The sequence below is a fragment of the Somniosus microcephalus genome, chromosome 28, assembly GCF_052327205.1.
Source record: "Somniosus microcephalus isolate GS21.2 chromosome 28, FLI_Smic_1.0, whole genome shotgun sequence".
NCBI classification, from domain to species: Eukaryota; Metazoa; Chordata; class Chondrichthyes; order Squaliformes; family Somniosidae; genus Somniosus; species Somniosus microcephalus.
Genome location: NC_141014.1, coordinates 14,306,626 through 14,323,588, shown reverse-complemented (window position 1 = coordinate 14,323,588; position 16,963 = coordinate 14,306,626). Strand labels below are relative to the sequence as shown.

The 16,963-nt window shown below is 49.2% G+C and overlaps 1 protein-coding gene across 1 annotated transcript in view; it reads right to left on the bottom strand.

Moving 5' to 3' along the window:
* The window catches only part of LOC147098983 (uncharacterized), a 411,709-nt gene that overhangs the window by 326,245 nt on the left and 68,501 nt on the right, over positions 1 to 16,963 (bottom strand). Inside the window, exons 2-5 of the mRNA XM_085969501.1 lie at positions 16,526 to 16,607; positions 16,222 to 16,441; positions 12,884 to 12,887; positions 4,987 to 5,430 (exon numbers count right to left, since the gene is read on the bottom strand). Of these exons, the coding sequence (XP_085825627.1) occupies positions 4,987 to 5,430; positions 12,884 to 12,887; positions 16,222 to 16,441; positions 16,526 to 16,607 (750 nt within the window). The remainder of the gene's footprint in view (positions 1 to 4,986; positions 5,431 to 12,883; positions 12,888 to 16,221; positions 16,442 to 16,525; positions 16,608 to 16,963) is intronic.

Below are 16,963 nucleotides of genomic sequence, written 5' to 3'. Positions count from 1 at the left end.
CCGTGAGTGTCCTGTAATATTTTTTGGGTGATGTGGTTGTCATGTTTGAATAGCTGCCAGTGCGTGTGAGCTGTGGGTGTGAGGCTTGCTAAGTGTGTGAGGATGAAGTAAACCGTATGAATTGGCGGGTTGAATACTGATTGTTGGTAGATGGGTGGTGGGCGTGTAGTGAATTGAGCAGAGGATGAGGCTAGTGGTGCAGTTGGCAGGATATGCCATTTGAAGGTTGAACTCCTGTCAGATCATTAAGCATCTTCCTATGCTGCATCCACGTTCCTGGAGCAAGACTCCTGGCATTGACCTCCGTCGCTACTTCTTCCCACTGCCTCCCGAGCATGTGTCTGGAGGGCCTCCTGCACCCTCTGCGAATACAGGATGTCTCTCCTTTTCTCCACCTCTTCCACCAAGGCCTCCAGTGCAGCATCAGAAAATCCTGGTGCTCGCTCTCTCGCACGTTCAACCATTCCTCGAAGTATCACAGCACAGGTTCGGTTCGCCAAGGGAAGCCGCCACTCCTTGCAGCCACAACGCACCTCCCCTGTAAGAGGTGCAGGCTGCCTTTAAGTAGCGCTAGCCACTCGCAATATTGGGCCCCTACATTTGGGTGCAGCCAATCAACAGTAGCGCTGGCTGCACGCGGCAATCGTGGAAAACTAGCAAGCAGCAGGAATTTAACGTGCTGTCTGCAGTGCTATGAGCGGGCGCGGGTTAACTGTGTACCACAATCCCCACGGCCGTTTTCGGGGGTTATCTCATTTAATCTCCTCAGGAAAATTTCGGCATAAATAATCCCTGCTCCCCTCTAGCAAAACTCCAGAATATTCATCTCTCCTCACAACTCCACCGGTCAACCCTGGCCTATTGCCCTCACACAGCAATCCCCTCCCCAGTCCCAGCTCCATGGCAATCACTGTGCATGGCAGAGTACGGGCCAGAATTTGTTGGAAAAATAATAGCGTGTGAACGACGCACTCTTATTAAATCGTCCAGAAACTTGCGGCGAGGAAGAGTTTCCCCGTGGATTGCGAGTCGCCACAAATTAGTTGCTGGCCGATTTGTGCCACTCTGCCCTTGGTTTCACATAAACGGCATCTCGCGCTTAACATCCCCGTGATTTTCATGTAGTTGCTGGATTAATTGCCCATTAAACTCGCCACAGAACATTAAGTCTAGTCATTATCAGCCCAAGTACCCTTTTAACAATGTAATAATTGTTAAATTCTGCCAGTCTACCTCTCTGGCCCAGGAAGTGAACAATTAAGACCGTGGTGTCTCATTCCTTCAGGTTCTGAATTGTTTTGGGAGATTTTAAAAATGTCAAATATAATTTTTTTTTAAATTCTTACTTTTCCTTTCTGTCTCTTTTTTTCTTTCTCTTAATCCAATTCCTCTCTATTTTTTCTGTTTCTGTACCTGATTTCTCTCTAGCTCGCCCTCCTTCTCGGTGCTTCCTCTGTTTCTTTCTCAATCCTCAAATCTTCCGGGGTGAAGGAGATAGGCTGTTGGATCCGTCGTTCGCCAAGGTTCCAGATGGCCCCGGTGCCCTCGCCGCGCCATTATTAGCTCGCACTTCCAGCAAGTTACAGGGCGAAAAATTGTTGAGCGGAAGATGTGCAGGAACAAGTCTAACTAAAGGGGCACTCCGCGAGATGGCCCACCCCAGCAAGTTCTGGGCCATTATGATCAGCTCAATCTGCGCCTATCCCTGTGACGCCTAAACCTCTTCCAACCAGACACATAGCTCCTTGTTACGGGAGTTCATCACTTCAGCCTCAGCTGTTTTTGTTGGGTGGGACTATGTCCCATTTATCTGTGCTGGGGGGAGGGGGCAGTGGGGGGGGGGGGAAGGGGTGGGAGTTTTCTTTTAAAATCCCATCATATTTACTTACCGACAAGAATCAAGGGATAGAGCAGGAAAGTGAAGTTGAGGTCGAATATCAGCCATGATCTTATTGAATGGCGGAGCAGGCTCGAGGGGCCGTATGGCCCACTCCTGCTGCTAATCCTTATGATCTTAAGTTGATCTGGCTGTTAAAAAAGCGTACGGAATCCTTGGCTTTATAACTAGAGGCAGAGTACAAGAGCAAGGAAGTTATGCTAAACCTTTATAAATCACAGGTTAGGCCTCAGCTGGAATACTGTGTCCAATTCTGGGCACCACACTTTAGGAAGGATGTCAAGGCCTTAGAGAGGGTGTAAAGGATATTTGCGGGTACGGTAGCATAGTGGTTATGTTACTGAACTAGTAATCCCGAGGCCTGGCCCATTGATCCAGAGACGTGAGTTCAAATCCCACCACGGCAGCTGGGGAATTTAAATTCAGTTAATTAAATAAATCTGGAATAAAAAGCTAGCATCAGTAATGGTGACCATGAAACTACCAGATTGTTGTAAAAACCCGTCTGATTCACTAATGTCCTTTAGGGAAGGAAATCTGCCGTCCTTACCCGGTCTGGCCGATATGTGACTCCAGACCCACAGCAATGTGATTGACTCTTAACTGCCCTCTGAAATGACGGTTCACCACCACCTTCTCGAGGGCAATTAGGGATGGGCAATAAATGCCGGCCTTGCCGGCGACGCCCACATCCCGTGAACGAATAAAAGAAATATTGACTGGAATGGTACCAGGGATGAGGGACTTCCTGTGGGGAGACCGGAGAAGCTGCGATTGTTCTCTTTAGAGCAGAGAAGGTGATTTATTCGAGGTGTTCAAAATCATGAATAGAGTAAATAAGGAGAAACTGTTTCCAGTGGTAAGAGGGTCGGTACCCAGAGAACACAGATTTAAGATACAGGAATCCCGCCCCAACCGCGGTTTTGCCATATGCGGATTTCAAGTATACACGGTTTCCTCTCTACGACAACTTTTGCCAACCCCGGCCGTGAATTTTGCGTTTACGCGGTTTTTAATTTAGGATTAAGGTAAATAACATGATTTTATTGCTTTTATATTCTTTTTTATTGTGTTATTTGAACATTTATACTGTATTTGCCAACCGTGGTTTTACTAACCACGGGGGTTTTCAGGGGCGTATCCCCCGCGGTTGGGGAGGGGTTACTATACTGTAATTGGCAAAAAAGCCAGAGGGGAGATGAGGAGAATTTTTTTTACGCAGCGAGTTGCTATGATCAGGAATGTACTGCCTGAAACAGTGGTGGAAGCAGATTCAATAGTAACTTTCAAAAGGGAATTGGATAAATATTTAAAAAGGAAAATTCCCAGGGCTATGGAGAAAGAGGGGGAGTGGGACTAATGGGAGAGCTCTTTCAAAGAGCCGGCACAGGCACGATGGGCCGAATGGCCATCTTTTGTGCTGTATCATTCTCTGAATTCTGCTGGGCCAACAGCACAAACTGGGGTCCAGCACATTAGGGGTTCCCTGAAGAAATCTCAGGGGTCTCCGGGGCCCACAGACTCGTGTATTTTCCTTTATCTGTTGATTTGCGAGCTTGTTATTTCTGTTGCTCCACACTAATGAAGTATGTTCTTGGCAATGACAGTACTGTTTTCCTTTGGATAGCTGACTCTGGCCTCCATGTTTAGCACCTCCCCCACGGGCAGGAAAGGGTCGGGCGAGGGGTTAAAATCCTAAAAATTGAATTTCCGACTCCAACCCGCCCGTTGTAATATTAACAGCACTGATTCAGGCCCTCGACAAGGCTCCCGCTAAAGTCAGGCGGGGCCTACTTAAGATGCAACGGTCGCGGCCCGATGATGTCATCGACGCCGCATCGTAATAGTAGCGTCAACTCAGGCGGAGGCCCCCGCTGTCTGTCGCCCGGCAACAGAACCACGGCGGGAGGAGCCAATTGGCCAGAAGAGGCCCAGGTAAGTTTTAAAATTTTCCCTCTCTTTCAGCACCTTGTGGGCCAGGAGGAGCAGTAGTGCTTCCAACCCCCCCGCCCCCCACATCCCCCGCAGGTCCCACAAAGAGGCCTTGGGCTTCCTGCACCGACACCCCCCCCCCAAATCTGGAACGCGAGGAATCCCTGGCCTCCCACCGCGATGCGAGGGAATCGCCTCCACCCGCTGACTCCTGGGGAACGTTCCCATTAAGATTGACTGGGCCTCCACGTCCTCGACCTGTCCGAGTGTGCCGCTCGTTACTGGGCTCACCCGCAACCTTTCCGCCCCGCCCTACCCCATCAAAGTCAAGGCCTGCCATTCGGGAGTTTCAATGGGGATCCCCAGATATTAGTTGCAGGTCAAAAGGTCCCACGTATAGAAAAGTTTGAAAACCCCTGCAATGGCAGCACCAATTGCATGGAGAGGTGGTTAATAAAACAGCAAAATTGACCAACAGGTTTTTTTGCCCTGTAAAGGGAAATTTCAATTTTGTGCTTCTGGTGAGACGCTCACATGTTGGCGGCCATGTTGGAAATTCAGGCGCATGGCTGTCTGACCAGAGACTCACGCGCTGTGCTTCTCAGATGTGTCACCTGAGGCTTCCTAGCAGCTCAAGGGTGAACAATTATCCCAGAAGTCCACATGTGAAATGTAACTTGTCACTTTCTGAGATAAATACGTGCAAGTTATTGATCACATGAAAAACTAAAGCGTATTACAAAGCTTTGCATTACATAGATTGCAGAAACAGGCCATTCGGCCCAACTGATCTATGCCGGTGTTTATGCCCCACACGAGCCTCCTCCCACCCTACGTCATCTAACCCCATCAGCATATCCTTCTATTCTTTCTCCCTCGTGTGTTTATCTAGCTTCCCCTAAAATGCCTCTACGTTATTCGCCTCAACTACTCTTTGTGGCAGCAAGTTCCACATTCTCACCATTCTCTGGGTAAAGAGGTTTCTCCTGAATTCCTCATCTCCCCTACGTCTAGTCTATCGAACCCTTTCGTAATCTCTAAAGACCTCTATCAGGTCACCCTTAAGCCTTCCCTTTTCTAGATGGTTGCATCAGGAGGATAGTCGCTCCCTGTTATATACACAAGCCGTTGACTGAGACACATGTGATCGTTCTAACCTGCGTTCTTGTCCGAACAAGCGCTTGACTTCCTCGCGCCCAGGGCTCCGTGTTCGCGTCTTCTGCCCCAGCTGCTTACAATCCTGCTCCAACTTCTCCCGGCTGATGATCCTCTTGGGCTTCGGGATATCCGCCAGCACCGTGTATTCTTTGCGGAAGAGCCTGGCCTCCGAGCTTCCTACGCTGGTCCTCGTGCCCCAGCTTGACTCCGACTCGAAGGAACTCTGGGATGACGTCAGCCGGCCCAAGCCGAGCAGCCCCCCGCCTCCCACGGCGCTCCCGAAGGCGGGAGAGCCACTCTGGCCCGCGCTCCTGTTCTCCGCAGTCCGGTGCGTGGCAGGGGGCAAGTTGTGAACCGAGTCCGATTTCGCTCGTTCCAAGGAGAAGTATCCACTTTCCACCCGTGGCTTCCGGCCGTTAACTCGCTCTCCGCTCACTCGCTCGCTGCTCACCAACTCCGTGCCTGACACTGACAAAAGCACAATCAGTTCTGGTCACCATATCACACTTAGAGTACTGTAAACAGTTCAGGTCTCCATATTATAAAAAGAATATAGAGGCACTGGAGAAGGTGCAAAAAAGGATTTACTAGGATGAACTGAGAGGTTATACCTATCAGGAAAGACTGAACAGGCTGGGCTTCTTTTCTCTAGAACAGAGAAGGCTGAGGGATGACCTAATAGAGGTCTTTAAAATTATGACAGGGTTCAATAGGGTACACTTAGAGATGTTTCCACTTTTAGGGGAATCTGAAACTAAGGGCCAAAAATATGATAGTCACGAGTAAATCCAATAGAGAATTCAAGAGAAACTTCTTTACTCTGAGAGCGGTTAGAATGTGGAACTCACTACCACAGGGAGTGGTTGAGGTGAATAGAGCATTTAAGGGGAAGCCAGATAAACACAGTGAGGGAGAAAGGAATAGAAGATTATGCTGACAGGGTGCGATGGAGAGGGGTGGGAGGAGGTTCGTGTGCACAGAGCTTAGAGCGGTCTGCACAGAGTGGGATTAAAACGGAGTGTACTTAAACAGAGTGTTTTATTTGGGAATTTGGAAAGAGTGGGAATTTCTGGTAAGTATTGGGTAAGTAGTAGATGTAAAAAGTGAAATTTAGTTTAACATTCTGATTTTAACCTAGAACTTTAAAAACTGTAGTTAACAGAAGGTGCCTGCCATTGGCAATTAACTGTCAGTCAGCTGTAAGTGTTTGTCTTGAATAGGCGCTAATCACCAGGAGAAGGGGAGCAGAGTCAACACTGGTAAATTGGGTGAGGCTCCTAGAGTATAAGAGTAAACAGGCCTGCAGAGCACAGAGCGGGATTAAAACGCAGTGTACATAAACAGAGTGTTTTATTTGGGAGTTTGGAAAGAGTGGGAATTCGGAGAAGAGGGGGAAGGAGTTGCTGCTTTTTGCCTACACTACTTGTAGTGCTTTGTGTTATAGGTAGATATTTAATTTCAGTACCCATAACTTAATCTAGATCAAGTAAGTAGTCAAGAAACTACACTGTAAACTAAGCTACCTAATTACAAATTTAATTAAATAAAACAAGGCCATATAGGGATGGCAGTGCAGGTGGTGTGTCGCAACAGTAGCATGTGGGAGTTTGTGGAGAGCATTGTGATCCCGGACAACCACGTTTGCAGTAAGTGCCTGCATCTTGAGGAACTTCAGCTCAGAGTTTTTGAGCTGGAGTCTGAGGTGCAGACATTGCGGAGCATCAGGGATGGGGAGAGTTACCTGGACACTTTGATCCAGGAGGCAGTCACACCCCTTAAGTTAGGTAGTGGTACAGGTCTGGTTAGTGGTCAGGGACAGGAGGGTGTGACTGCAACTCAGTGCTGGAGGAGCCTCAGCCTTTGCCCTTGTCCAACAGGTATGAGGTTCTTGCTGCCTGTGTGGATGAGGGAAAAGCCTGCAGGATGGATGAGCAAGCTGACCATGGTACCATGGTGCAGGAGGCCATTCAAGTGGGGGGAGTGAAAGGGAATGTAGTTGTGGTAGGGGACAGTATAGTCAGGGGGATAGATACTGTTCTCTGCAGCCACGACCGAGAGTTCCGAAGGTTGTGTTGCCTGCCCGGTGCCAGGGTGATGTGCCTTCAATAACCACAAAACTAGAAGTTATAGACTTTAACAAGTTGGCTTTTAATCACTAAGATCAGAGCTAGCATCTCAACACACTGACTGGCTCACAGGAATGAGTCATACAGATCCTGGGATCTTTAAGTAAGAGAGGTCAGGGGCGGAGCCAAGAGCCAAGACCTGGAACCTTCCAGGTTAGTCAGGGAAGAGGAAGTGAAACTATACACCGTGTCGGGGAGGGTAATATACATGAGTGCTAAACGAATACAGGCAAGACAAACAGATTTCATTACACAGGGTTAAAGACATCTCCTTGCGGCTGGAGGAGAACTTGGAGTGGGAGAGGGAGGATCCAGTTGTCGTGGTCCACGTAGGAACCAACTACATAGGTAGAACTAGGAATGAGGTTCTGCTGAGTGAGTTTGAGGATCTAGGATCCAAATTAAAAAGCAGAACCTCAAAGGAAATAATCTCGGGATTGTTACCTGAGCCACACGCAATTTGTCATAGGGACAAACAGATTAGAGGTTTAAATGCATAGCTGAAAGAGTGGTATGGGAGGAAAACGTTTCAGTTCATGGGGCACTGGCACCAGTACTGGGGAAAGAGGGAGCTGTTCCGTTAGGAGGGGCTCCACTTAAACTGGGCTGGGACCAGTGTCCTGGCGAACTGAATAACTAGGGCAGTAGACAGGGCTTTAAACTAATGAAGGGTGGGTGGGAGGATTCAGGAAATCACACCTTGGTCTGTCCCCCTACTCCTCTGGCACCATCTCCTCCTTTGAGCATCTCATCTTGTTCCACCCCTCTCCCTTGTCCTTTAAAATTCTCGTTCTGTACTGCCCACCCAGGTGCCAATCCAAATTTCTCACCAAGATATCTTCACTGCTTTCCCCAGTCCGCCTCTGCACCGAGCGACTCCTCAACCTCTGTGATTTCAACCTCCATCTAAACTCATCCTGCCCTCTCTCCTCTGAATTCACTGCCCTCCTGTCAGCTCTTAACATCTCCCTGCATATAAACTCCCCTACAGATATTCACAGTCACCTCCTCGACCTTGCCATCTCACGTGGCCTCTCTATTCCCATCGTCTCAATCACTTCCTTGTATCCCTCACCATTCACATCCCCTTTCCCCCTTCCAACCCCACATCTTTCAACATCCGCCCCTGGAAAAAGCTCTTGCAATGGCTTCTCTTCCCACATCATTCCCTCCGGAATCCCCCAAGAATCTATTCTTGGCCCCCCTCGTTTCTCATCTACATGCTATCCCTCGGTGACATCATTCGAAGATACCACATCGGGTACCACATGTGCGCTGACGACACCCAGCTCTATCTCACTACCACCTCTCTCGACCCCTCCACTGCCTCTGTGCTATCAGACTGCTTGTCCGACATCCAGTCCTGGGTGAGCTGCAATTTCCTCTAATTATATTTTGGGAAGTCACTGCCTTCACGGTGGCAGCACGGTGGCATAGTGGTTAGCACTGTTGCCTCACAGCGCCAGGGACCCGGGTTCAAATCCGGCCTCGGGTGACTGTCTGTGTGGAGTTTGCACATTCTCCCCGTGTTTGCGTGGGTTTTCTCCGGGTGCTCCGGTTTCCTCCCACAGTCCAAAGATGTGCGGGTTAGGTTGATTGGCCATGATAAAAATTGACCCTTAGTGTTAGGGGGGATTAAATACGTGGGGTTACGGGGATAGGGCTTGTGTGGGATGGCTGTCGGTGTAGGGACCGGGTGCTAGGGTTTGGATGATCAGCCATGATCTCGTTGAATGGCGGAGCAGGCTCGAATGGCCTACTCCTGCTCCTATCTTCTATGTTTCTATGTTTCCCTCCGAGATCACTGCGCTCTTCCAACTCTGCCCTCGAGCATCCACCACTCCCTTCACTCCACCATTGCCGGCCGTGCCTTCAACTGTCTAGGCCCTAAGCTCTGAAATTCCCTCTCTAAACTTCTCTGCCATTCCTCCTCTCTGTCCTCTTTTAAGTGGCTCAGTTGTTAAGTCTCTCGTCTCTGAGTCAAGAAGGCTGTGGGTTCGAGGCCCACTCCAGAGACTTGAGCACAGAACCTTGGCTGATGGTACTGAAGGAGTGCCGCGCTGTTGGAGGTGGCGTCTTTCAGACCGAGACCTTAAACCGAGGCCCCATCTACCCTCTCAGGTGGACGTAAAAGATTCCACGGCACTATTCGAAGAAGAGCAGGGAAGATATCCCCGGTGTCCTCGGCCAATATCTAGTAAAATGATGGGACAGCTGAGACCCGTTGCCTGCAATTCCTATGTAATGTGGGAACTCCAGGACGCTTCATGTGTCCTGGATAATCACATGTACAGGAAGTGCTGTAAGAAACAGCTATTAGATTCATAGATGAAGTTTGACTCTTAGAACAGAAATTAAAACTGCAGTCAGGGACAGATGGGGGAAGGGTCAGCAAGGTCAATTAACAAACACCAAAATGATAAGAAGGTCATAAAATGCAAGGAAAGAGGGAGGATAGCACCTGCTCGATGATAAGGAGCCACAAAGCCATAAAATGCCCTTGAAGAAACTTGATAAAACATTCCTCAGAAAGATAAGAGGAAAGGGCTGGACAGCCATGTAGAAAGAGACAGTGAGAGATGTTTTCCCACATTACACTTGGGATGAAGATTAGTAACAGTGATTGACATTAAATAAATCACGGCCCACCGAAGTAACTATAAATATAGTGGGCTGAGAGCAGAAGACAGACAGCGAGGGGCGAAGGCTTCTTCGAGGTGGAAATCAATGCTGGCTCAGGCCTAACACCTTGACTAAGTTTAGCCTCTGAGGTGGATCAATGCTGGCTCACGCCTAACACCTCCAACAGCTCGGGGGACGAATCAACAGAGGTGACTGCTGTTGCTGACTGCAGAGACTTGCTGATGCTGACCCAAGACCTCCACGCTGCCTCATCAGACATCCAACCAACCATCCGTCCGGTCGTGGCGTTCCGCTTCGGGAGTCATAGATTGCTCCTACTGTCACGGGTTGTATGTCTACTATACTCAGCTTAAACCATATGGAGTATCTGATTATGCTTTAAAACTGTAGCTCTTTAATAAAAGCCTTACAACTTCTAAAGCCCTGTTGGGTAATCTGTGTGTGAGCCTGTGATCCTAATCTTAAAGTGCCTCCAGTTGCTTGTGCTCAAGATCAGGGTTTCTGAGCTTGAGGAGCGGCTGGAGTCACTGCAGTGCATACGGGAGGCTGAGAATTTCCTGGAGCGCACATTCCAGGAGGTAGTCATCCCACAGTCACAGAGAGTTCAGGAGAATAGTGACAGGGTGGCCAGCCGGCAGGGTAGGAAGAGGCAGACAGCGCAGGAATCCTCCGGCAGTGTAGTGCTCATAAACCGGCTTTCAGTGCTGAATACTGACGAGAGTGACAACACGAGAGGAGTGCGGTCTAGAGCACATCCATGGCACCAGGGTGATAGACAGGTGTTTCTGCAACTGCTGACGTGAGTTACACATGGTGTGGTTCCTCCCTGGTACCAGGGGAAAGGACATCATCGAGAGGGTGCAGATTCTGCAGGGGAAAGGGGAAGAGCCAGAAGTCGTGGTCCATGTTGGAACCAATGACATAGGAAGGTAAAGGGTTGAGGTCCCGCAGTCAGAGTTTCAGGAGCTAGGGAGGAAATTAAAGAGCAGGATCTTAAAGGTAGTAATCTCGGGATTACTCCCACTGCCACGCGCCAGTGAGTATAGGAATAGTAGGATAATGCATGGCTGGAGAAATGGTACATGAGGGAGGGCTTCAGATTCCTGGGGCATTGGGACCAGTTCTGGGGGAGGAAGGACTTGTTCAAGGTGGACGGGTTGCACCCCAACAGAGCTGGGACCAATGTCCTCACGGGGAGGTTAACTAGTTCTGTGGGGGAGGGTTTAAACTAATTTGGCTGGTAGAGGGGAACCAGAATGAAACATCAGAGAGGAGAAACCAGGTGCACAGAGGGCTGAGAGAGGCAAATAGCACTAGAGTAAAGAATAGTTCAGAAGTAGGAGGCAAAGACAGAATCTAATTGGTTAGAATTAAGGAACAATAGAGGAGCTATTACGCTACTGGTTGTATACTATTGGCCACTGAATAGAGAAGCAAATTTGCAGACAAATTACAGAAAGATACAAGAAATACAGAATAGTGATAATGGGGGACTTCAATTATCCTAATATAGATTGGGATAGTAACAGTGTAAAGGGCAAAGAGGAGGAGGAATTCCTGAAACATGTACAAGAGAACTTTCTTGATCAGTGTGTTACCAGCCCAACGAGGAAGCAAGCAGTGCTGGATCCAGTTCTGGGAATGAAGTGGGGAAAGTGGAGCATGTTTCAGTGGGGGAGCTTTTGGGGAACAGTAATCATAACATCATCAGGTTTAGAATAGTGATGGAAAAGGACAAGGAACAATCAAGCGTAAAAATGCTTAACTGGAGAAGGGCTCTTCAGTGAGTTGAAAAGGGATCTGGCCCAGGTGGATTGGAATCAAAAATTGGTAGGCACAACAGTAAATGAGAAATGGGAGGCCTTCAAAGAAGAGATGGTTCGGGTACCGAGAAAACACATTCTCATGAGGGGCAAAGGAAGGTCATCCAAAGTTAGAGCTCCCTGGATGACTAAAGATATAGGGGGAAAAATTGGGTTGGTTTCAGCCTCTTGTTAGCGCCCCCGGATGGGGCTAACGGGGCGTAAATCCCCTAGTGCCCAGGCACAGCACTGCTAATGCCTCCCACAAAATTCAACGGGAGGTTAGCGGCGCCAGTAGCCGGTAGCGCCCCACAGCGCTGCGCCGCCGGCAATGACGTCATCGCCGAGCGACGCAACACCTTAGCGCTCTGCCGCGGCCCCTTACCACCCCGCGGTAGAAATTCAGCCGCGTCCCACGAAGCTGTTGCAGGCGATGTCAGCGACAGCCTCGCGGGTCGCGAACTGGGCCAACCTCCAGTCGCGAGGCGGTAATTAAAGGGGAAACACCGTTTTATTGTTTTGGCCGACCTCAAGGTCAGCCTCTCGTGGCGGCCCTTGGCGTGGGCCATGGCCGCCATCGCGCAGTCCGGCACCGCATCTCAGTGCAGCCTGCAGAGTGCACAGTGCCCTTCCCCTTTAGCAGAAGGGGAGGGGCGATGAAACGCATCAGTGCTATGCGGAGCAGCCGCATAGTGCTCCGGCGCTACCACGCTTTGTGCCCCAGACACCACCCCGAGAGGAAGTGGAGCGCCCGAGATAGCGCTCCGCTTCCTTGCCGGGGCGGTAAGCCCAATTTAGCAGCCGGGACGGTACTCCAAATGGGGCGTAACCAAATTTCTCCCCCATAGAGATTAGTATGAGACAGAGAAAGGAGGCTTGTGAGAAATGTAAGGTTCATAATACTGTAGAAAACCAAGCTGAATACAGAAAGTACAGAGGCTATCTAAAAAAGGAATTAAGAGGGGCAAAGAGAGAGTATGTGAAAAGATTAGCAGCTGACATAAATGGGGAAACCCAAAAGTCTTTTATAAACATATAAATAGCCAAAGAAAAGCTGGGGCTGATTAGGGACCAAAAAGGTCATTTATCTCATTTCTGTTTGTGGGAGCTTGCTGTGCGCAAATTGGCTGCCGTGTTTGCTACATTACAACAGTGACTCCACTTCAAAATGTACTTCATTGCCTGTAAAGCGCTTTGGGATGTCCTGAGGTTGTGAAAGGCGCTGTAGAAAGGCGAGTCTTTCTTTCGCCTCTTTGACCAAGCTTTTAGTCACGCCCCTCCTAATATCTCCGTCTTTGGTTTGGTGACAAGTTTTGTCTGATTACGCGCCTGTGGAGCGCCTTGGGACATTTTCCTGTGTTAAAGGCGCTGTGTATGTAAATACAAGTCTTCCTTTTCCTTATAACTGCAAGATGTCATAGTTTAATGGGTTTTTTGCTGATCCCCGCATCATGACACTTGTTCACAACATCGGTCACAGTCTTGTAGGATTCAGGGCATTCTTCCGTTGCTGGGTTAATTGAGGCAAACTTTTATAATTGAGGAACTTAGGTGACGAACCAAGGTCCATCATGCAAGGTTGAAAAGATGGCAGCAATCAAGAAGCATTGATTACATGACGTCAAGCTCGGGTTTCAGAACCTGTACATTGTAGGAGTCATTGGGCAGGAATTTAACTCAGGAGTCGGGCTGGAGGCGGGACTACAACTTTCGGGGTTGTAGTCCCGCCTCCATCGAGATGCGGCCAATCCATGCGATTTTAACTTGATTGACCTTGTTGAGCCCGCCCAGCGGACTCAGCAGGCCAATTAAGGGCCACCCGGCAACAGGTGACGTCACAGACTGAAGTTTCATCTGTCAAGAGGTTTTGACAGATGAAATATCAGTGTTTCACAGCTGTTTGAAGCTGTCAACCACTGACAGTCTTACTTCTAACCTGAGTCCTTCGCCACAGACTCAGTTAGAAATCTCTCCTGCACAGAAAGCTGAAGGCTGTCACTTTTGACAGTTCGCAGCCATTCTGCTTTCTGTGCCGGTGAGATGAGGGACTCCCGGAACCTAAAGGCTGAAAAGGTAAGAAAAGGTAATTTAAACTTCTTTAATCACTTTAGACACACCAAACACACTTACCTTTGCACTCATGCACACATCACTCATCTGAACACCGACATCTCGACCCCTCCAAGTCCTTCAACCCGACGGCCTGCCTCCTCTAACTTGGCGTGGTTTGGAGCCGTCGGGAATCCCACACTTCAACATCAAAAATAGGGATTAGGCTAAAAGCTGCCTGTTAACTACCTGTTAACAGGCAGTTAATTGGCACTAATCCCTTCCCGCCTCGGGTAGGCGGGTTCCAGTGCGGGGCGGGTACCCGCCTCCTTTGAAACTGGCATGGAGGCGGGTTTGGGTGCGGGAAGGGGTCGGGACCCCTGATTTCGGAATTTTAACCCCCCGCACGCCTCCAATCCCTACTCCACGGCCCAGTGAAAATCCTGCCTATAGAGTCATAATGGCACAGAAGGAGGCCATTCGGCCCATTGAGTCCGTGCCGGCTCTCTGCAGAGCAATCCAGTCAGTCCCATTCCCCTGCTCTATCCCTGTAGCCCTGCAAGTTTATTTCCCTCAAGTGCCTATCCAGTCTCCCTTTGAAAACATTGAGTGTCTCCGCTTCCACCACTTCTGTCGGCAGCGAGTTCCAGGTCCTCACCGCTCGCTGCGTAAAAAATATTTTCCTCACATCCCCCCTGTATCTCTTGCCCAATTCCTTAAATCTGTGTCCCCTAGTCCTTGTGCCATCAACTAGTGGGAACAGCCTTTCCCCGTCTAGCCTATCCAAACCCGTCATAATCTTGTACACCTCTATCAAATCACCCCTCAACCTCCTTTGCTCTAATGAAAACAAATCCAGCTTCTCCAACCTGTCCTTGTAGCTAAGATTCCTCCATCCCCGGAACCATTCTGGTAAATCTCCTCTGCACCCTCTCAAGGGTCTTCACATCCTTCCTAAAGTGTGGTGACCAGAACTGGACGCAATACTCCAGTTGTGGCCTAACTAGCGCTTTATAAAGGTTCAGCATAACTTCTCCACTTTTGTACTCAATACCTCTATTCATGATATCCAAGATCCCATATGCTTTGTTAACCACTCTCTCAATACGTCCTGCCACCTTCAGGGACCTATGCACATTAACTCCCAGGTCCCTCTGTCCCTGCACACTCTTTAAAACTGTGCCATTAAGTGTATATTGCCTCTCCCTGTTCCTTCTGCCAAAATGCATCACCTCACACTTCTCTGTATTAAATTCCATCCGCCACTTGTCTGCCCATTCTGCTAGCCTTTCTATGTCCTGTTGCAGTCGATTGGTATCATCCTCACTGTTTGCCACCCCCCCAAGTGTAACGATCAATAACATGTCATTCTATAGTGGACACTAGGTGGAGCCGTAGAGCTGTATATAGCTGTATGTATAAGACTACACTACCCAGCTGTATGATATTAAGACTACATTACCCATGAGGCACTAGGCTACCCACAAGGCAGCAGTCAAGATGGAAGCCTCCACAGATACAGTACCTAGTCCAAATGTGCTCAATAAAAGGTCTAGCAAAAGCTAGCTGTGTTCATAATAAGAATGTCTAGTTATTAATGAACATAACACCAAGTAGGGAGAAAAGACTGTGGGAAAGACTGAAGGGAAAGAATTCTGAGGATTTGAGGACCTGGGAAAGAATGAGGAACAGTAGCAGACACTTGATTTAAAAGAAAAGAAAGACTTGCATTTATATAGCGTCTTTAACAACCTCAGGACATCCCAAAGCGCTTTACAGCCAATGAAGTACTTGTTGATGTGTAGTCGCTGTTGTAATGTGGGAAACGCAGCAGCCTATTTGTCCTCAGCAAGCTCCCACAAACAGCAATGTGATAATGACCAGATAATCTGCTTTTGTTATGTTGATTGAGGGATAAATATTGGCCCAGGACACCAGGGAGAACTCCCCTGCTCTTCTTCGAAGTAGTGCCATGGGATCTTTTACATCCACCTGAGAGAGCAGACAGGGCCTCGGTTTAACCACGGTGCAGCATCCCCTCAGCACTACACTGGGAGTGTCAGCCTAGCTTTATGTGCTCGAGTCTCTGGAGTGAGACTTGAACCCACAATCTGCTGACTCAGAGGCAAGGGGGGATACCCACTGAGCTACTATCTGTCACAGATTTCAACACAGTAAGGAAGGAGGGCTGAGGAAGGGTGTGTAGCAAGGTGTACTGAAGTTTTGGAGGAACCAGAGAAGATATTCCGAGTAGCACAGAGCACAATAGTATCAATGAATTAGAGAAAAGAAATGTTTGATGGTAAGGGCGGTTGCAGGCGAGAGCGGAGAGAAAGAGATTGTGGTCCGCAAGTACGGGCATGTTGGGCGGCCATTGGCGGGAGTGTGCAGGGCGGGGCAGTTGGAGGCAGGAGGTCATGTGATGACACCTCCAGGAATACGCCCAACCAGAGTTGGTAACCCTGTTCCCTCGTATCCTGTCTAGGTGTGAGAGACAAAGCCATTTTATCAAGATTTCAGTGGACTGCTGATATCGCTAGTGAGTAAATGGCCCAAAGGGTCTTCCCTGTAAAGATTAGCGTTACCACCAGTAAGTTCAGCTCCTTCAAATCACCTTTTGATGCCAGAGTCTTTCCTTGAGATTCCACCGAGTCTGACTGCCCCCGAGAGCTCACAGAGTTCGTTCTGCTGCGCGACTGGGCCCATGTTGGACTCTCCAAAGGCACGTCCCTGTTCCTGCTCTCCCCCTGTAGCGCGGAGACGTTTGACCCCAGCATCCGTTCCCCTCGCGACGAGTGCCCCCTGGTTACCATCGGGCTGGTCAGCTCCAAGGTCTGTGGAGTGGGACAAAAAAACGTTGGTTAAGCACAAGGCGGAGCCTCCGGCTCCAGACGGTCATGATGAGGGCTGTAGCTTACCCGGGAAGGAGCGGAGTCTGCTGCCCATTTCCTGGCAATCTGACTGGTCAGGTGATTGTACATCCTCGACTCCATCTGCCAGCTTCAAAACACAAAAGGCAAAATCAGTCACTGATATGCAGGAACGGGAGGAGACCATTCAGCCGCTCGCAAGCCTGTTCCGCCATTGAATTAGATCATGGCTGATCTGTACCACAACTCCATTTACCCGCCTTTGCATCATACCCCCTGATACCCTTACCCAACAAAAATCTATTGATCTCAGTCTTGAACGCTCCAATTGACCCACAGCATTGATAGTCTTTTGGGGGAGAGAGTTCCAGAGTTCCGCTGCCCCTTGTGTGACGAAGCGGTTCCTGATTTCACCCCTGAATAGCCTGGCTCTAATTTTAAGTTTATGCCCCCTTGTTCTGGACTCCCCGCCCCACCAGAGGAATT